The sequence below is a fragment of the Stegodyphus dumicola genome, chromosome 7 (genome assembly GCF_044657685.1).
Source record: "Stegodyphus dumicola isolate Sdum_Otavi_A_Nest chromosome 7, ASM4465768v1".
Classification (NCBI taxonomy): Eukaryota; Metazoa; Arthropoda; class Arachnida; order Araneae; family Eresidae; genus Stegodyphus; species Stegodyphus dumicola.
In genome coordinates this window covers 28,954,039-28,975,821 of record NC_140774.1, presented here as the reverse complement: position 1 = coordinate 28,975,821, position 21,783 = coordinate 28,954,039, and the positions used below count along the sequence as shown (strand labels likewise).

Sequence of the window (21,783 nt, the reverse complement as noted above, 5' to 3'; positions counted from 1 at the left end):
GCTTTTATAATCTCATCGCTATACAACGTATCACATTTAATAATTAAAAAGAGTTATGTGATACAAACGCCATAGGTTTCAGTGTTAAAGTAAACTAGATCGTCCCTACTCTTTCTTGCCGACATGTCGGTGACGCGCGCCACACCCACTGGATTAGTGTATCTCTTATAAGGTCCATAACCGCACCACGCGCATAGGGTAAAATATCTACATTTTCGGGGTGGGTAATTACTTCCGATGAGATCATTTCCTCTATGCTTAGGAAGCCTTTGCTTAGGCTAGAATGAACATCTCCATACCATTCGTTTACATTTTGATAGCAGTATCGAAAAGATTATTTCTATTAATGACGTGCGCTGTATTTTTGGTGCCTTGAGATGCCTTGAGATGACACTCTAACGCCACACTACAATGAATAAGGACTTCAGAGAAATTCACTACAGTTTTTTAATTTAATTCGCCACACTACAATGAATAAGGACTTTACACTGAAGTCCTTATTCATTGTAGTGTGGCGAATTAAATTAAAAAACTGTAGTGAATTTCTCCTCTAGAGAGAAAAAGTGTTATTTCTTTTAGTGTGCTAAATCCGTAAATGTGTATTAATATTCGGTGCAAAGATTTTTAATAACTATATTCTTAATTTAAAATTGATCATAGTAAAAGAGTGGTGATTATTAATTTACTGGAAATGGATTACTGGAAAGCTCTTTGAAGTACCCCAGTATAAGTATGATGTAGTATCTGTACAGTGTCTGAAGTAAAAGCATCAGATAGATTAGATATTGTACTATTAACACAGGTAACTTCGTTCAGTAGGAAATCATTTTACTAACAAAAATACTTTCTCTGCATGAAATACACAAATGAAACGATTTGCAATACAGGACTGGTTTTAAATCATTCTAAAAATGCCAATAAAAGCGCGATTATATAAAATAATGATGAATTAATAGAGTAATAAAACTTTTTACGACACTTATGTGCATTAGAAGTGAAATTCATTTGCCACATTGTGTGCCTTCTTACATTCTGTTTAGCAACAAATGCGGAAAAGGTACATCCTAGATGACTCGTCAATATTATCAGACTTTACAAGGTTGCAGTAACATTTGTGTGCAATTCCTTTCCATTTGTATTCCCAAACAATAAAACACGTGCAATACCACCTGTGAGCATTGCGTCATACATTTCCTAACACAAAATAAAGTTGGATTATTCACAGACACCTCTAGACGTTTCAATTTAAGTATCATTTTCTTTTCCTTTCAGACTGAAGATTCAACTACATTTCAAAGTTAATTAAATGTGCTCTTCGATTCATGTTTCGTAAATTACCTCAGTATCTTTTTTTACCTAGAAAACAATGAATTTTCAAAAATATACGTTCGTGCAATATACTTTCTATTTATTACCGTTCACAAATAGAAAACTGGACTGCTGGCAGTAAACTACATTAACACGATATGTTAGCTATATAAAATTTGAGGAAAAATTAAAAATTTTTTTCACAGAAAATTTACGTTAACCTAGTTAAACTTAAAATCAAATAAAATAAGTTAACCTCAATATTTCCACGTTTAATGATAATACGATGCTGCTACTGAGGCAATTACTTTTAGCTTTGTTACAAAATATATTTAAATTTATATGTACAACTTAATTTTCTTTCCGATTTAACATTAAATGAGAAACTAAGTTAAAAATACATAAAAGTAAGAATCAAAATCATATAAAGTTGATCGGAAAGTAATGCAAGATTTTGGCTTACCAAAATTTAACTTCATAAAAATAAGTATATTAAAATGGCTCTACAACTGAACATTTTGCAAATTATAATAAACTTTACACCATGCATTTTTTTCCACATTCCACTGAGTTAATCTTTTGCCGAAATATAAAGAATTTCTTAAAATGAACATTGATGAACGTTAGAACTTCGTACGAAATGCAAACCTTTGTTTTAAATTGCCTGAGACCAAATCAAAGTATTTCCTCGTGGTCGATTCACTATATCTTGCACAGCATACAAATATGTCAACGTCCAGCCATCACCGAAAAGCAACAATTTCGCTTTACAGAGAATGTAAAGCAGCTTTTATAAGAGTATAAAATAGTCAAGGAAAGTTTCTTGAATGCAAGCTTTAATTGATAATTTTTCTCAAACATCTTTAATCATTGAATCGTGTTGTAATCGACTAAAACTGTCATTTCAAAAATATGGACACGTAATGGCACATTTTCCACACGAAAGTAGTTAATTTAAATTTTACTCCTACATTTAATAAGGAGAATTTCTTTGCTAATATTACTCAAAAAGCTAACATCAAATTTACCAATTTTTAACACATCAGAATTCACTTGGCCTCATCAAAAAGGATTACAATTGCCAGACCCTTTTTTCATGTAAATAGACGAATTCTGTCAATCTGGGATCTGGTATATTCTTAGATTTGATCCAAACTAGAAAGATAGTGGGAAATTAGAACCAACCATCCGAACTATGTGAAGCTCTTCAAAATTGGTTTGGCTCATCTCTAGAAAAGTGCCCGTTTCAAATCGAATCAGATTTTCTTAAACAATTGTCAAGATTTAGAAGACATAAAAAATTTAATGAAAATATTCTGGGAAATTCAGTCAATCCCAGATGATAGTAGAGTGAATGAAGAAGAGCAGAATGTTGAAGCGTTTTATTTAAATCACACTAGTCGAAATTCTAACATTACATTTTTTGTCAGTCTCCCATATATGAAAAAGTTCTTTTGGATTATTCAAGAAATCAAGCGAAAAAGTGACTCTAAAAAATCCATATCTATATACTTAGTACTGAATATCTAACTATGAATCATATGAAGATTGCTTCAAATACCATTTTTCAAAATAACCATCAGAGTTTTTTTTTTACCTCATTAAGCAGTTATTAGAGATCAAAGTCAAACTACCAAATTAACGGCTTTATTTGACGGTTCTGTACAAGTCTGAATAAGGCGTTTCTTTAAATGATATTCTCTATAGTTTCAAAGTGAATTATTCCATATTCTATTAAAATTTAGAACTCACTGTATCACACTCACTGGAGATACTAAAAATGTGTTCCAACAAATCCTAGTCAATAAAAATGGTGTCGATCTCCAGAGAGTCTTTTTGAGGAAACCCCGGAAGAATCACTTCAAGAATTCCAACTTAGAATAGTTACGTTCGGCATTGCTTGTGTTCGAACATTAAAACACCTTGCCATGGAGGACAACGAATTTTCCTGAAGCTTGGAGAGTCATACTGGAAGATGCTACGCATGTAAATGTTCTCATGGGAGCAAAGAATATTGAGGAAAAAAAGCGATTAGTCTCATAAATTTTTGAACTCATGAAGAAAGGCTGTTCTGCAAGAAGAAAATGGGTACGCAATGAATCATCAGTCTTCGAATATTTAATCTAAAATCTGCGAAGCCGAACAGACTTTTAGCAAAATAAAAGAAAATCAAATTCATACAATTCTAGAAATCATCTGGGACGTTACAGAAGGTGTGTTCAGAATTAAAATAAAAGCACCTATTGAAGTTTTTTTTTTTTAACAGAAAGTCAATTTCTGGCAACTATCGCCAACTTTTATGATCCTTTTGGATTTTTATCGCCTACAACGATTCAATTAAAATTCTTAATTTAGCATTTATGGAAGAAAAATATTGGTTGGGATGATTTATTACCCAATGATATTTCCCAAGGATGGAATCGTTGAATCTCAAGTTAAACACTTAACTGAAATCAAGATTTCACGATTTTTGATTAAAACAAAATCTATTAAAAATGGTTAGTTGAATGGCCATTGCGTCGCTTCTGAACATGCTTATGCTGCAGTGGTTTATCTAAGAACAGAATTCGAAGATGGAAAATTCCACATTTCATTGATTACTTCAAAAACAAAAGTTGCTCCTGTGAAGACAATAACACTGCCAAGACTCGAACTATATGCTCTTCTTCTTTCCAGACTCTACTAAGTTGTTTCCACATCCTTAAAGAAGAATTTTCCTATTGATCAGACTATTTTATACTCGGACTCGAAAATAGTAGTTTTATATTGGCATAAAGTTTTGTTGCTAACTAGATACAAAAAGTTCAAGACATAACCTCATAAGCTTGAAGAATTTATGTGGAAAGACAAAATACCCACGAGAGGTATTTTTGTAGCAAAGCATAAATTTCATACTTTATTGTAGCATGGGTCTTAATGGCTGCAATAGAATACCGTTTTCCCTAAGCATGTCGGACCCACCAGCGGCTGAGCGGTAAAGTCTTGAACACTGGTAGTTCGTTCCGAGGTTCGGATCTCGGCGAATGGGCTGGACGCGAGGCGTTTTCGTTGTTTTCCCCATGTGTAACGTGTATAAGAGCCAGTTTCCCCTAGAAAGTCCTCCACGAAGTCAGGCATCCGTCTCCTTTCGCAGATAGCCTCGTGTACTTTGCCGTAATCAAATAAACCGAACTTAAGCCTGTTTTAATTCCAGGCCATTGACTCTTCAGTTCTCAGTTCTTTAAGAACTCACTTTCTTCAGTTCTTTAAGAAGTTCTTTAAATCCTTAGGACGTTTTTGATAGGTGTTTCCCCATAACGTCATTTCCTCCGAAAGTTCCAACAAATTCTCTTTGCTTAAAGTCAAGATGGCATCTGATTCAGAAATTTCGTAATCAGTTTTTGTCAAGATGGCAAAAATGTCTGAGTCAATTGTACACACGAGAAAAGTGTAAGAAGAATATTCCAGTAAAAATTTGAGTCAGCTATATACACGAGAAAAGTGTAAAAAGAATATTCCAGTGAATGAGTTCATTAAACTCAAGGATTATTCTCTTTTGCTCTGAAATGGAATCTTGGAAGAATCACAGAAGTTTTTCCTAGAAAAGACGGTGTTGTTCGTTTTGTTGAATAAAAACGTCGAATGGACTATTAGTGTTAAAGTTACAGAGTTCAGCCGGGGAAGAGTCACGGTAAAAATTTTGATTATCTCATTCTCTAATGCGGCGCTGTCCTCGTACCAGATTATTGCATATGCGGTTTATTTTATTTTCCGGCAACAGATGTGAAACCAAAAGAAACAAGAATTCAGCGTCAGTGAAAATGTAAACGTATAAAAATTCTTATTAGCGCATATAAAATTCTAAATCTTACTTATTTTATGCTCTTATTTATAGTGTCAAAAGTCAAATGTTTCCAGGTAACTACTTGAATGAAGTCTATAAAAATTCAAGGTAAGTTATTTAATAATTATTAATTATTGAACTGTGTAGTATTACACCATACGGATAAGATTGCAGGATTTGTATAAAAATGAAGTATATTTTCGGAAAACTCTGCACAATGTATGCATACTTCTATATATATTACGTTATTCTTAATCGTAGAAAAATTTAAAAAGTAAGCTAAAGTGTTTCGGAAATTAAAAAGAATACCTTCCTGACCCCTCGCTCCTAGAACCCGAACTAAAATGAAAGTTGGTGGATGATGGGAAAAAAAGCATTCAGAGATGATTTCAGAGATGATTCAGAGGGAAACTGTCCTCTTATTACCGCTATGCACAGGAAAAAACCACGAAATTTCTATTTGCGCATTTAAACGCATGATGAAGCAATTTACGATAATCAGTTTCGAAAATTTTTAATCTCGATTCGCAAACTTCATTCAGCTGAAAATTAACACTGTTCAACGAATAGAAAACTTCTGTTTCATAGTTTTCTGATAAAACGCACTGATACAAGGTCGAATATGTATTCAGCGAATGACCATGACGTTTCAATTTGTTCTTCATAAGAAATAAATTTCATCCATCATTAACTAAACACACATACAGTATTCTACAATACCAAGCAATGAAATGAAAGCGGAAGCTTCTTCCTGACCTTGTAAAATGGCGTTAGGTGTCACCCTGCGATGTTTCATGAGTCGGCAGTAACTGTCCTGTTGAAATTAGAAGATAACTCTTGCATACTCACGCTTCAATAGCAAGCAAAATTAATGGTTTTGGAGCGTAAAATATTTCTCTACGTCGAAGTTTTATAAAACATTTAATTTATACTCAACTTGTTCCGAGTTTTTAGTGTTGGCCTATCCTAGATCATAAAATATTATCCTTCTTAGATGTTTTACTCAAGACAGTTGGAAAAATAATAAATAATGCTAAATAGTTGCAGCAACAACTATTTAACTTTAAAAACAATGAATAATAAAATATTCAATTTTATCTAATCGCGAACTGCATATGAATAAAATTTTAATACTTTTTTTTTTCTGAATACATACTCCCTTTTTTTTTTAACGATGGGACATTTGCTCGAAAACGTTCATCACTGTAGCCGAACCCATTCGTCACTGAGAATGTTGCGTGTGATGCACCACAAGAGGGAGATCGATACTGCACTCGCTAAAAAGGGAAAAGACATGCACGTGTAACCAAGCCGGAATCGAACAACCGGCGGCTTCCGTGAGGGCTGGAAATCGGTCTTTAACATTACTCAATATTTGTGGTCATTTTTGCTGGTATTATGAATAAAATAATCGTATACAAGAAAACAAAAATTCCGACATTAAAAATTTACCTACCTAAAATCGTTAACGTAACATAAAATGAGGTTAGGTTAATTTAAAAGTATTTTCCCTCTCCTTTCTGAATCCCTTTGTGATGAAATGGCAGCACATTCGGCGCGTATTCCGAGAGGTCCAGGGTTCGTGTCAAAGCAAGAGCACTGCTCATTTTTCATGCTTCATCCTTCAAAATAACCTAACGATTCTACAGTGGCGCCCGAACTAAAATGAAAGTTAGTGGATGATGGGAAAAAAAGCATTCAGAGATGATTTAAGGGAAACGGTCCTCTTATTACCGCTATGCACAGGAAAAACCACGAAATTCCCATGCAGCCAGTATGTTCGCCTGAAATGGAGCGCGAGTCCAACTCGCAGTGTTTAATGATCTTATCGCTCAGCAACTGATTAGGCACTGTAACATAAATAACGATCAACGTACAGAAACTGGTCGTCAGCATAATATATATATTTTTTTCAATCACTAAATTTTGAATGAGTTTAAATCTTTGAAATAAAAAAAAAAATTTCTAATACAAATTTTTCTGAAGCGTCGAAATGAGGAGGAGCAACGATTTGCTGTCGATATGAATAATGTAAGTATAAGAAATAATAAGGCAGAATGAAAATTTATTTACCTACGACTCTCTAGTGAAGGGCAAAGGCACAAAAGGACGTCGACTAAGTTAATTAAATAAAGAAAAGGTTACCTGCTTCAAAAAAGGGATACTTTCGTGGAGAATTTTCTAAGAGAATCGGACTCATATTTATATTGCACGTGGGGAAAATCAAAAGTTAAGTACATTAGATATAAAAATCAGAAAAAGCATAATGATGGGAAGGGGTCGACAGTGATAATTCAGCTTTTCAAAGTCTCAAATGCTTTTCAACACAAGATTAGAGAATGATTCGAACGTTCCATCTTTACCTGAAAGCACTTCTGTCGCAGAAGTATTTGAAGCACATTCCAAAGACATTCTTTTCTGCTGAGTATAACAATTTCTTCTCACCTAAAGTGTGTTTCATCAAATGAGCAGAATTATGCTCTAATCTTTCATCCTTTCTACTCTTTTATATGATAAAATACTGCTTGGAATACATAAACCATAAATCATTCTTAACATATTTAATGAATACAACAGCAAAAACGAAATGTCGTGATGTTAAGAATAAAATTCCCTAATAAACACAGATTCAAATACAGATTTCTCAGTACTTTCTAAAGGAAACTAGCTTTTATTCAGGTCGCACATTGATAAAATTATGAAAGGCCCTTGCAAAGAAATACAGGACGAACTTTTAGCATTTAATGGCTTTTTTAATCCATAACCGTTGGATGTAGTCTCTTTTCAGATAAAATCCGGCTGCTTTCGTATTGTAGAGTCAGACAACTAAAAGGCAATTCGCGCGATTAACAAATTAATATTGGTTAACAAAATAAGTTATTTATTGTTATAATAAATCGTTATTATTTATGATTCTTCCCTGCTGTTGTGATTTATTGGTATTGACTTCCACCTGATGCGTATGGTTTTTACTATTATTAACCATCTTAATAATCTGGATTTTTTTAGAATAACATAACACCTTACTGTTATGTCTATAGTGTTCTTATTCATTTCTGTTACATATTATGACTAATTTTAAGGATGTAATCATTTTATTGAAAAATAAATTCAGAACAGCTCTTTGATGTTACGTGCGTAAGCTTACTTTTTGTTGTCGGAATAGTTATACCTGCAAAACATTTGCAATGTAATGTCGGATTTATTCTTAACTATTACTTTAAAATATTTTGTATGGCTCGTGGCAACAACAGGAATTTGCCTCCATATGTATAAAATATGGTCATTTTTGCTCTAGAATAGATGAGAATGTTTTCGGTTCTTACGTATTAGCGCAAACACCTTGGCTCAGTCTGGTGATCGGTAAATTTTCGGATTGCAGCTTACAACATACTATATGGTTATTTAAAGAACTGTTATGCGCATGGTTGCCAGAGTTTGGCGATTTCTTAAAATTTAGTGACTTCTATTAAGGTGGTTGCGATAATACGTTAAGTACCGCATTTTCAGATGAACTACCCATGAATGACTTCTTAGTCAGTGCAACAGTTCTCTCGTCAGCTTTCTGTTTTATCATAAAATAACCTTTTTCTAAAGTGACAGAGAAAAAGGCATTAAATACTGTATAGCATAAAAAATCTAACTCTTATTTCAAGTACTACAGGTATAGATGCGAATGAACAGGACACCAGAATTTTATCCATGAAATTACTCGAAAGGGTACCATGAAACTTCCATTATTACCATAATTTCATAGTACTTCCCCTACCATGAAATCACTCGAAAGTGTTTTCGTTTTGTCAGAATTTTAAGTGACTCCATGTCGCACAGACCTTACATGTGTCTGTAAACATATCCAAGCGTTCTCCGGGTTTCGAAGCCGGGCCCATCAGTAAGGCTGACTACTTCACAAACCCTTATACACTCAGAAGGAAGAGGGACGCTTTCAAGCACTGCAGTAATCTTCTTTCCTGCGTAGTGTACTGCTTTCTGAATTCCACTAATTTTTTAAAAATCAATATACCAAATCCTTACAGGTGTCCCTGTTTATGGTAAATAATGCCTATATTTCATACGTTTATATATTCTACAAATAACCAATTCCCATCATACTGTATGCTTAAAATAATGCCAACATTACAGTACTTACACTTTCAAATGCTATGAAAAAGCAATACAATTGCAATCCAATTGTTTAGGGATTGAGAGGATAACGGAAAGATTTAGAACGGAAACAACATTCATAACCTAACAAAACATACCATCAACACGTTTTCTTTCAATAATTATTGAATTGCCCTAGTACTCAAATATGTATTCTCAGTTTACTTTTTGCCTTTAGATGGTGCTCTGTCACAGACCTCTCTTTAAGCTGGAACTTGAATTACGTAAGAATAATCATTTGTATATAGCGGAAAGTGAATGCTTTCATATTTTGATTGAAAAATTACAAATTCTATATATTTCAAGTTTCTTCATATAAACTATGCGAATTATTAAACTATGTAAAGCGAAACTCTCTACATTCTTCGGAGGAAATATTAAATAACACAGAATTCAATCGAATAGTTCCCGGCAAATTATATTGTGTAAATAAATTGGTACACCTATATAAATTTAGCAAGCACTTTACAACAACGTAGAGCTGCAGAAAAATGGACTCCAAGAGAGTGCTGGCGCATTTTAAACACAATCAGCATCATACGTCTTGCAGAGCTGCTCATAAATTTCTTCTTGTATTCAGATATATATGATTTCTGCGTTCCCCAGCGAAATTTCATGGCATCCCTGTTTTGTTCAATAACACTGATATCTGGTAACTTCAATGGCAATAGAAATACTCCAGACTAAGATCGAATGTTCCTGTAACCATAACATGGCGCCCCAGACACTATATGTGACTGCATTTTCTTCATGAAAGAGAACAAACCCATCAGAATGAACACTAGTTATGAACGGGCACAATTGATCAGAAAGACTAAAAGCTTTCATCTGTTAGAAACGTTGAGTTGTACTAGCGATTCATATGATTGACTGCTAGATAAATATACTTAACGCCGTTAAGGAACCGCCGTATTCTATATAAATCGTCTTAACAGCTGGGACTCATATATAAATGTGGCCCGAATCAATTCTAAAAGTGATTGATTAAATCAGGCTTTTCATTCCCAGTCAACAATTGCCAGTGGTCATACTGCCAAACCCAGGCTAGCTACACAACTCTACTGGTGCATGCATCAGGAGTATTAAAGTTGTTCGTCGGCTCTTAAAGCTGATACTATGAAAGGAAGATTATACAGTAGTCACGCTGATGTTTTCTGAGGCTCCAGTGTAGAATTCGATATTACTTGAGGCATTATGGCACTCCTATTGCATAAAACGACGCTTACCAGCTGCTTCTTGACCTTTTTATGCCCCACTGTTACCAAAGTTTAAAGTTTGGCTAGCATTTTACAATCAGTTAGTGGCTTTGAAACTGACATACAATTTCTCTCGTGACCTGCGAAATGCTATGACCCATCGCATAATCGCCAACTATTAGACTGCATTAAAAATCACTTAAGTCTCGAAAACGTGCTATTCTCGGGGATTACAGCCGTATAATTTTCCACAAATTTCTATCCTTTTATATACGCATTAGTGGATGCAACAACCAATGACATATATGTGAAATATAAACAACTTAGAGTGATGGTGCTAGGAGGCAGCCTCTGAGATTATAAATTTGAAGTTAGACTATTTATCAACATATGTAAATCTAAGAAATAAATTGAAATTTTTCGAATTGGCTCATGCAATTCATAATATATTATTTCAAAACGTATCTTCTTTAAACGCTCACATTCAGATTCGCTCTATTCAAAACCGCCCAATATGACCTAAATGCTAACAATCTCGCAAATTAATTGTAGTGCATCTTCAATGTAAGTTTTTTCAACTCTGTTTCCGATGCAGATACGAGTAATACAATCGTTCAATTTCTTGAGGAAAAGTTAACAACAAAACGTATTTGAGTAATGAAAAGCAAAGCACTTGTCTTTGTTTCAAAAACACATAAAACTAATATAAAAAAGGGGACAAAGTGTATTTAATAATACCTGCCAAATATAAATATTGTAATTTTTCAGGTATCTGATCTGCACTCAATGTTTTCACGTTGTTTTGTCTGATGACAAGATATAGTAACTGTGGTATTAGCTGGATTTGACCACTAAGAGCAGCAATTCTGTTGTCTTGTAAGTACAATTCCGATAGCTCGTTGAGACCAGAGAATTCTCCTTCTTCAAAAGTCTAGAGGTACATAAGAAAGCAGAAAATTAATTGCAATACAAAGTAACTGAAATTTATATTGCTTTAAAGAAACATCTTCAGTATAACTGCTGTTCTTTACAATATAGACATCAAAGCGAAATGTGTATTTGCCATGAAATAAAATGCTAGATTTTATGAGCGTAAAAATATACCTATTCTACTAAAGAATATAAGATTATGGCAGCTTGTCATGATTTTAACCCTGCCATGCTTTTTTGGGTAGCTATGTTCCTTTGTACAACTCTGTAGGAAATTGGCAAATTGTTTTCCCTCACAGACTACGTATAATGTATTTTCTCCCTCCTTTCCGCATGCATCCGTGGTATAATTGGAGACATACTCGAAGCGTATTCGAGAGGTCGGGGGGTTCGAGTCCCAGCGACGACACTACTTATTTCTCACATCTCCTGCTTCAAGAAAACTTAATGACTTTACCTACGAATAAGTTATAATAACAAAAATTTGCAGAGTAGTTTCTGGCTTAACACGTTTAATTAATGCCAGTAAAATGTTATGTTGAAAGAAGGAGTTTTATTTAAAGGACTTGAGATAGCACGAATTTATGAATGTTAAATGTTTAAATACGGAAATATCGTTTTAGTTTACACTTCTTGGGGTTTCTTTATGTTAATTAACCCATTATTTCATGTCTGGGATCTGTACTGTCACTTCTCCCTTTCCACCAGAATGCAAATTTAATTTCGCGTGTATTTAAGGTTAGGATTTTGAGATTGTAAGACAAAACATGTTCTGCGTCTTATGGCCACGTTACTTAGGTCGCTACGTAATAGTTATCGTAGTAGTTCTTGTCTTCGACCTTGCATTACAATTGCTGATAGCTGAATTCAATTTCAAGCCGGTTAAGTTCTGAGCCAACTTCGTGTTAAATCGGTTGTTAATCGCGTTAAATCAGTTTATTTGAATTTAAATTTTACATTTGACTCACTGTTACTTTAAGTTATCTCGACACAACTGGTTGGTTGAGTTGTAAGCACAAGTGGGCCTTCTGTTCTTATTTAGTTTCAATAAAAGGTTTTTATTGAAACTAAATAAGAACTTAACTACAACTTTATTAAGTGTCAGTTGTTAGTTTAGACACTTTGGATGATTGCTTAACACATTAAATTCTACAACTTTAAGTATATCGCACAACATATTGCATCTTCCTGATTTAAACATTCATTGAACAAGATGTCCGCAATAGACACTTGGGCTCCAGATGCCTTTACTATTTTATGTTTATTACATTTTTTACCGATTTGGCCCAGAATATTCTCGAACGCAGGCCAAAAGCTATATAAACCCTGCTATACGCGGAGAGAAGTCGATCGCGAGTCTAATAAGTGTCTCGTAGTCTATCGAATTGATCGTCATTCTAGTTTTGAATTGGTCGTCGGCTGTATCGCGAGTTGGTGCATCTAGAGTGTGTATCGTTGAGACTATCGAGCGTATCGCCGCGTGCGTCGTAAGTTGAAGCGTGGAGGCTAGACCACGTTGACTTCCGAAGAACGACCAAAACGAGTCGGGAGCTGTACTCTAGTGCTTTGCCATGAAGCTGTCTTCACCGCTATAGCCTGACATTCTGTGTTGATGATCGTTTCTGCGTGTGTGTCGTAGTTTTTCGACTACTGTAAATGTGTTTCTGGAGCTGCCCTGAGTAATGCCGGCTAAATAAATTGTGTTTTGATACTTCATCAAGTGTCGCCGTTAATCACTCCAAATCCACGAACCGTTCACATCAAGTTCTATTTTCTTCTTAGGGCCATTATACTTTTGTAATTGGATCCCTGTTACTCCTAATATTTTCTCCCTTAGATCGTGACTTCCAAATGTATAAACTATTAAATTCTCCTTCCTTATAACTGGAAATTTTAAATCATCGGCTAATGATTTCATGATAAAGGAACGCATTGAAGCATTATAAAATAACACCCTGATGATTTTCGATCTATGAGGAGTTACAGTTCTCACGGGGCATGTTTGCAATAGAACTGAAATTGAGTCTTTTACTTGCTTGCAATGTGACACAGACGAAACTATCGTTTGGGATTTACTGTCATTTCCTTTTATATTAACATTTTCACTGGGTGAACTTTCGGTTTATAAATTTATTTTCTTGAAGTAAGTGCTCTCGTTATGATTATTAGAATTACGTTTTCTACATGGATTTAGTTTTGATCTACGATTAATACTCAAATATGATTTTTGGTAGCACTTCAAACAACGACCTTCGGCCTTCAGCTTGTTTCGTTTTTCCGCCGAACATTCTAAAAATACGTAACATACGTTTCCGCCGAACGCAACATTCTAAAAATTGGAAATAGTTGAAAGTGTTTTCATTGTTAATAAATTTGTATCTTAGAACACCTGAAGGATAATATGTACACCTTAGATAGTGTTTAATAAATACTACTCTGCGATATTAAAAAAGCGTGCAATTAATAAATTGTGTTAACTTAAAAAACATGTTAAACAGAATCATGTTCAGTGACATAAGTTTATTCTATAACCACTTCACAAAAGAATCTCTAATTCATAATTAATATCATTTCTGGTGCCTCTGTTTTTTTTTTACTTCCTTGTACGAAGTAAAAAGGAAGTATTGTAATCGCGAAAAATTTCGGGTATCATATTTCAACAAAAATACCGATTTTGACCGCTATTCAATGCAATTTAATGATGCTTTTGCTTGACATCCGCAAGTAAGGACAGAATAAAAGACTTTTTCCGCCAAAAAAAATTATAAACTAATTTAAAATGAATTATGAAGAGAATTTTTCTTAGCGTCTGTGCTTACATAACTCGCGTAACTCAAAAACGCCTCAGAATGTTGAAAGTTTGTATATGGGACTGCTATAACACGTAGATGTGCACCTCGTATTTTGGTTCCAATCGGCTGCACCAAAAGTATATAAATATATGTAAATATATATCCACTCTGTTTTCCCGGCTTGGCCCACCAGCGGCCGAGCGGTAAAGTCGCTGAACACTGGTAGTTCGGTCCGAGGTTCGAATCCCGCGAACGGGCTGGCTGCATGGGTGTTTTCGTGGTTTTCCCCATGTGTAACAACGTATATACGAGCCAGTTTCCCTTAGAAAGTCCTCCACGAAAGGCATCCCTCCCCTTAGGCAGATAGCCCTAGTGTGCTTTGCCATAATTAAATACATCAACACCAACACCTGTTTCCCGGCTCAGTAATCTCAGTTTCTTTACTCTTATATGTTTGTAAATTGGGCATTTTTTGCTTCAAAAATGATTGAATTATGTTGTTCTTATCTTCCGATTAAGGTTTTTATGCCTTTAGTAAATCTGTATGCAATATTTTTAAAATTATCAACAATTCAAAAGTTGTTTAAGTGCAGCTAATCCTAATGAATTTTGCGATGGCGGACATGTTTGTTTACATTTTAAACTTGGCAAAATAGCGGATTTGTTGCTAATCTAGAGAAACTAAGCTTCGCAACAACAAAGATAACGCCTTCTTTTATTAGTGCGAATTAAATCATGCTTAATCCATTGGGGAATTTATTCGAGGAAATAAATTTTATTTAGATTTACTTCGTAATTTTTAATATAGATATTTTGAGTTTTTATATATTTTTGCATTGTCGGGAAGTGAATTAATTGAAACAGAAATACTGAATCGTCTGTAAAAAACTGTTGCTTTTTTGTTTTGTTTGCTTTATTTCTTTTATACATGGTTTCAGATTTATTATAGTATTTGAATAGAACATGTGGCAACGATTAGATAATTCTTCAAATGATATAAATTTATATGCGTTCTGAGTTATAATATGGACGAAATGTAACGCTGTTAAGTGAAGAGCCAGAGTGTCGCTATATATATAGCATATTTTATAAATAAATAGAGTGAATTTTAAAGAGGGCATTTATTCAATTGTGGTTTATGCGCTATCGACGAAGTACATTTAATTCAATCGAATAAATTTAAATGAAATGCAAGAAAAAATGCGTATAATTTAATATTCTGTGCAAGGAAGTCATGTGGTATACGCATAAGTTCCCCCCCCCAAAGAAGAGTAAGTCGATGGTATTGCATGAGTTAAGTAGAAAATGATTCTGTAATGTGAGCAATCTTAGCAAACGTTTATGTTAATTAATAATACTGGCAAAATAACAAAAAATAAATCATGCCATACTGGTAATTTTTACAGAACAGAGATGCCAATAAATTTACCCCGTAACTTACCTTGATTAAATTTTGCGTGAGGTTCAAAGACTTCAACTGGGACAGATATTTGACACTTCCATTAAGAGATTTTATCAAATTGTTACTCAAATCCAAATAGTGCAAATCATTCCTTATTGTAAAGAAAGTAAACCTGTCCATCCAGCGAATGCGATTACCCTGAAATTCAATGTTGGCCATGCCATGGACGCCTCGCAGATCTTCTACACTGAGATACTCTAATTCATTCCTGGCTACAGAGACTTCACTTATCTGTGTATACTGCAGAGTCCGACCTAAAGAACGCAGTTTATTCTGAGACAGATAGATACGCTTTACAATATACGTCATTTCAGCTGCAAAAGAAAACAAAATTATTATTAGAATATTTATTACTACCAGTTTTATCTCATCTTAGTCAGCAATAGCTAAACTATGCTATCGGGAAAGTTAGAAGCAAGCGATTATCATGTTGGAATGTAGACCATCTTTTACATTTGATTGAATACAAACTGTATTGCGTTATTTGTATTGCTATTAATATGCGTAATCTTAATAATTTTTAACATCGTTAGAAATCTAAAAGCAATCTCGTAAGCAAGAGAATTGTTCTAAATTCCTCACATCTTTACGCATAATGTTTTTCTTGGCATACTTTTGCAAGATTATTCTCAGCACTAATTAATGGGTAATAAATACATAACGGTAAAAACAGACTGATTGACATAACAGTAAAATGCACAGGAAAACGACTCTGAATCTGATAAAAAAAAATGGACAGAGATTAAGTTAGGGCTGCTGACTTCGGCTTGACTCCATAAAATTTCAGCTTCATCTATGAAACTCAGGACACACCAAAAAAAAGGAATAAACTGATGTTAATAAAATAAAATTCAGCCAGTAGCTCTCAATATCGCTCAGTGTAAATTCCAAAGTACTTGCATATAAGCATGTGTCCACTACACAAGTAAGGTTTGCACTCAATACAGATGACTGCCCACCGCATCCCTAGTCGTGTATATTATCTCAAACCTTCGTTAAACAGACGCACTTATTTTCGTACTATTCACGCAGTCATAATCTGTTTACCGTACACCTTCCAGATCTGACGGTGAATCGGCTGCTCATATTCAAAAACCGGATCACAGTCTGTGCTTCGCATGAGGCATGCGAATTTATTTTCTTGGACATTATTATCATCCCATCACATAATACGCATTATAATACCAACTTGTTTTTATAATCGCTATCATACCTGCTAGCTGCCCTCAACTCCTCGTCAAAAGATAAATTTCTCGAAATTTTCGTTTTCAGCAACTGATTTCTTTACAATAAGCGAAAACCTCCCAGAAATAGAATATCTTCTTCCGGTCGTACGCAGAACAAGCAAAACATTTACCGGCAAGCGAAACATTTACCTTATCCACATAAAATGTTCCGGATATGTAAACGCAACACACCACCGAGCGGAACAGTTTCAGAAAAATACCTTCTGCTGAAACTAGTGCTGGAAGAAATACATTTCTCGGAAACGTTTCTTATAGCGTCGCTATATATGACAACCCCTTTAGTGGTCTCTTTGCCTTGCCATCAGGTCACTAAATTCACGACGCAAATATACACTCACGGTCGCAGAGCTGCTGCAGCAGAATTTGGGAATTGGACTTACTTTCCAAACGTGCTTAATAGTATTTATTTCAAAATTTAACTAAAACAGGAAATAGGCTTACAAATGTTACCACCTTAGAACACCTGAGAAGATAAACCAAAGATAGATATTAAGGTAGAATATTAATAGAATATTAATAGAATGCTCTGCAGAATATAAATAGAATCTGGAATAAAGGATTGTCGTTGTAAACAGATTTCAGTATGTATATATGTAATGCTATCATCAAACGTAGCATAGTAGCTATAATACAATATTAAAGGTAGAAAAGAGTGAGCTCAAAAATATACTAACTCTTGCCTCAAAGGGCTACTATGAGGGAAAGAATAAGTATTTAAATGAATGATTTTATGAAAACATTTGAGAAAAAGAAATATATACATTTAGCAACAACGATTTGAAAAAGATTATTTATTATATTGAGGCATTTGATTTAAAGTAGGGATGCCTTTGCGGAGGACTTTCTAAGGGAAACTGGTTGGTATTCACGGCAATTTCGAAAAGATGAAACGTTTGTTTAATATTTAACATTTTATGCAGAAATACAGTGTTTACTCTTTAGTAATACCTTATATAACCATTTTAACCCGAAAATTATTATATATTTTAGAGGAAACGTGTTCCGAAGTTCTTTCTGTTTCCAGTATGAGGATTTATCGTTTTCTCAAAATTAAAGCCGAAAAATAGTATCGCCATTTGACGGAAATACTTGTTGAATGCCTCGGACGTGAGTTTTAAATTTTAATATATTTTATTAAATATTTTTTTCTAACTTTAAGGTAAATTATTCGATTTGAAAACGTTCCACTTGCAATCTATTTTTTCATTCATTAATTTATTTATTTTTCCATTACTCCTTTTTAAAAAATCTGTCAATCTTCTATTATAGTAGTCAGTGTCGGTATTTTCCAGAGAAATTTGTGTCTTCTAAAACGTTTTATTAATGCAAAGTATATTATTTTTCTTTGTGCCTTCAGTATAATATGAATTACTTTTGAATTAAATATGAATAACGTTTTTTTTTTTTTTTCTGGCCAGTCTCACTTTTTGATAATACGGTCGGCTAACCAGACCTGCTAGGAGGATCGGGGCTGTGCCCTTATAATGAATAAGGAATTACTTTTAAAAATAATAAGCAGTATTTTAAACAGGTTTGAAATCATGAATGTATTATAAATTTTGAATCTCAGCAGAATTTATAACTCAGAAATTTATAAAATAATTCATTTAATATAAATTCACAGCTTTATACTGCATATAAGCAAGAACAAAACAAATAAAATATAGAAGAAAACAAGAAAAAATGAATTTATGGGCTGTTAACATCCCCATTTGATATCACCAAAAAAGCGACAAATGTTTTAATCATATCACCCAATTGTCAAAATATAGGATACTTACAATTAAAGTTACCCTATTTAGAAATACGTAGAACCCATTCCAGTAGATCTATTTTCTTGAAACATGGTATATATGTTATATGAACCATGCAGAAAAATCTGCAATAAATATAAATAATTCAAATTTCAGATGACAGATTTACACCATTCATGTAGTGTAGAAAAGAAGTTATACAAATTTGGAGCGTTTTGAAAAACCATTAATTCTTTTCAATGCCGTGAAATCATTTAACATCATGCCTTGAGAGAAGGAAGATCGAGCTTTACGCATAAAGTTGTTTTATCAGAACATAAGCAGTAGTTTTTCCAACTGCACTGGAAGAATAACGACGCTTGAAAGGCTTAAGAACAAGGTCTACATCAAGGAAAGGTTTGAAAAAAATATTATTAAATTTTCGAAGTTGTGTGCGCTGCAAGGAAGAGGACGGAGACGAATTTCAAATGTAACTGTGAAGAAATCGCTCTTGCTGTGGTCGACAGAATGTCCGGTTACCAATATTCTTCGACAAGTTTTCGAGCGGTGTCGCGTAATTAGTCTGTACCTTGGTCGACAGCAGGAGAAGTTATGCAATCCATTGTAAAGTGGTATCCATACAAGATCAAAATTCTGCAAGAACTGCAACCTTCAGATCCGAACAAACGCACTGGTTTTGCTAACCTTCTTTTTTGGTCAAAACAACTGTTAACAATGTAGTGCCTGGAAACATTTTGTGGTCGGAAAAGTCACGTTTCACACTAGATAGAGCCGTTAATACTCACAACTGCCTCATTTGCGGTATTGAAAATCCTAATGTTACGCATGAACAGTCTCTAATTACTGTATATATTCCTGTATGGTGCGGTTGTACTGCTGATTTCATTCTTTTTTTTCTTTGACAGAACACTCTTCAAGGCTCTCGAAGACGTTCCATCACGGGTGCCTGTTACTGAGAACTTCTTCAGCAGCAAACTCACTCTGCCTTACGAGAAACAGAATGTTTAGAAACTACTGCCTTCATGCACAAACTCGTATTGCTGGATGGGTGAAGGCATTTTTTCGTACCCACTTTGGAGATGCCGAAGTAATTTCAAGAAGTTTTCCAACTGCCGACTTCCTCATTCTACGAATTGGAATCTCAGTGACTACTGGTTGTAGGGAAGCCTGAACAATCGTGTCTGTGAAGGAAGCATACAAACTACGCCTGAATTGAAACCAAGCATAACACGTCATGTTCCTGCAGTTGTTTCAGAAACACATCGCACTACTGTTAAACAAGCTGTAACACACTTATGAACGTGTGATTGGCCCAAATACAGAACATATTGAACAAATGTTGTGATTAAAATAAAATTTGGAGTATGTGCTTTTTATTCTTTATACGCCCCTTTCTCAGCTGGTGGTCGAACTTGAACTGTTATTTTTATTGCAGTTTTTGTTTCCTCACGCTCCATGTAACAAACATACCAAGTTTGAACGAAATAGAATATCAGAAATAAAATACTAGAATACTTTCATAAAATCTACCATCTACTGTGAGACTATAATAAAAGACGAAGATAGCTTACCAAAGCTGCTTCACAGAAGTGCTTTAAATTCAAGTCGGCATTAAATAGATGGAAATAGATGACATCTTTCACTGAATGTAGGAAATAGATGATACCCTTCACATAGTCTAGTCACATAGTCATGGATGGCATTAAGAGACTTTCAATTTTTTTCACTGATTAAAAATATGCCTTATGGCAAAGCACAGGAAGGCTATACGCCTGGGAAAGAAAATGCTTTCATGGAAGACGTTTAAGGGAAACTAGCTCTTATTCATGTTGCGCATGAAGTAAGCCCTTTAGCTCGGGTTCAAACTCGGGTCGAACTACCAGCATTCAGCAGTCTTTATCACTTGGCCACTGGTCGAGCCCCGTGTTAACACAAATGCCTCAACAATGGCGAATATTGTGTAAAAAAATAATTTAAAGAATGGTGACTATAATGGCTTGAAAATCTCACATCACTTTTTTCTTTTACATAAACAAATTTGTTTTTCTGAATATGCTGTTTAAATTAATTATTAACAGTGGTTTGCACACCCACTCTAATTATTATTATTCTTTAGTGCTTGTGATAAAATGCATTAATCATATAAAGATTATTTATTATTTCTTTAAGGGAAATAAATAACATTTACCATCAAACTGACGTATCTGATTTCCAATTAAATCAATTTCCAGCTTTGTTCCAAATCCAACAGTTTGTTTCGGAATAATTTCAATGAGATTGAAACTGAGATCAACTGTAGCGAGTTTCTCCAGTTGCTCGAAATACGAGGCGTTGAACTCTGTGATTTTGCAGTGGTCCAAATACAGGAATCGCACTGCGGGAACTTTGAAGTTGAAAGAAGTATAAGAGATCTTTTCGATGGGATTGCTGGCCAGCAGCACTGTTATGACACTGGTCATGTTCGGATGTAGAATGGCATCAACATCTGTCAAGTTGTTGAAATCCAGATAAATGAACTGAAAAGAAATTATGGGAAAATGTCAATTGAGAGCACAAAATACACAAACTTTCGATATTCTTTCGACTACCGAAATGTGCAGCTTTACTGTTGTAACAGCTTTAAATATTATTAAAATCTTGTAGTTTAAAATAAATAATTTAGTTAGTTGAACATTAAGGTTTATATGAATGGCAATGTTTGAAACGCAGGCTCGAGTTCCACGTGCGACTCTCGCACGAAGAATGTAATTTATTTTTAAACGTTAGAATTCTTTTTTTTTCCCCTTGTTTTGTATGTCGCCATTTTGAGCGCTAAATAAAGTTTTTTCTGTGTTCCATCAACGGAGTTGCTTCATATTGCCAAAGAAGTATCATACTGTGAAAGCTCAACGTTTAATCGAAATGGAGTGAAACGAAAACAGAATTATTGTATCATACTAAAAAAACTTCAAAAGCCACTAATAGAAGAAAAAGTGATATGTAAAATAATTAGCTTTCGTTAACTAGAACAGAAAGATTTTTTTAATGTGAAATGCCTCTAGAAAATCTAATTCACCAATGAAAAATAACTTTTTGAATACTTTTGACTGCAGAAAAATTGAGAGTGT

General features: G+C 34.2%; 1 protein-coding gene and 1 long non-coding RNA gene across 7 annotated transcripts in view; one reads left to right on the top strand and one right to left on the bottom strand.

Annotated features, from left to right (window-relative positions):
* LOC118199557 (protein toll-like) overlaps positions 1-21,783 on the bottom strand; it is a 91,925-nt gene that overhangs the window by 26,662 nt on the left and 43,480 nt on the right. For all 3 annotated transcript variants that reach the window (XM_035371445.2, XM_035371446.2, XM_035371447.2), the window contains 3 exons: positions 20,865-21,192; positions 15,655-15,989; positions 11,230-11,422 (listed from right to left, as the gene is read on the bottom strand). In XM_035371445.2, coding sequence (XP_035227336.1) covers positions 11,230-11,422; positions 15,655-15,989; positions 20,865-21,192 — 856 coding nt within the window. The remainder of the gene's footprint in view (positions 1-11,229; positions 11,423-15,654; positions 15,990-20,864; positions 21,193-21,783) is intronic.
* LOC146996141 (uncharacterized) lies at positions 4,760-20,910 on the top strand. Of its 4 annotated transcripts, XR_015041959.1 has the most exons (4): positions 4,764-5,098; positions 5,183-5,239; positions 17,913-18,029; positions 19,582-20,910. It is a non-coding gene; the product is annotated as an uncharacterized LOC146996141 (long non-coding RNA). The 4 variants fall into 4 exon arrangements; XR_015041960.1 differs by lacking the exon at positions 5,183-5,239 and having other exon boundaries at positions 4,770-5,110; XR_015041958.1 differs by lacking the exon at positions 17,913-18,029 and having other exon boundaries at positions 4,773-5,098.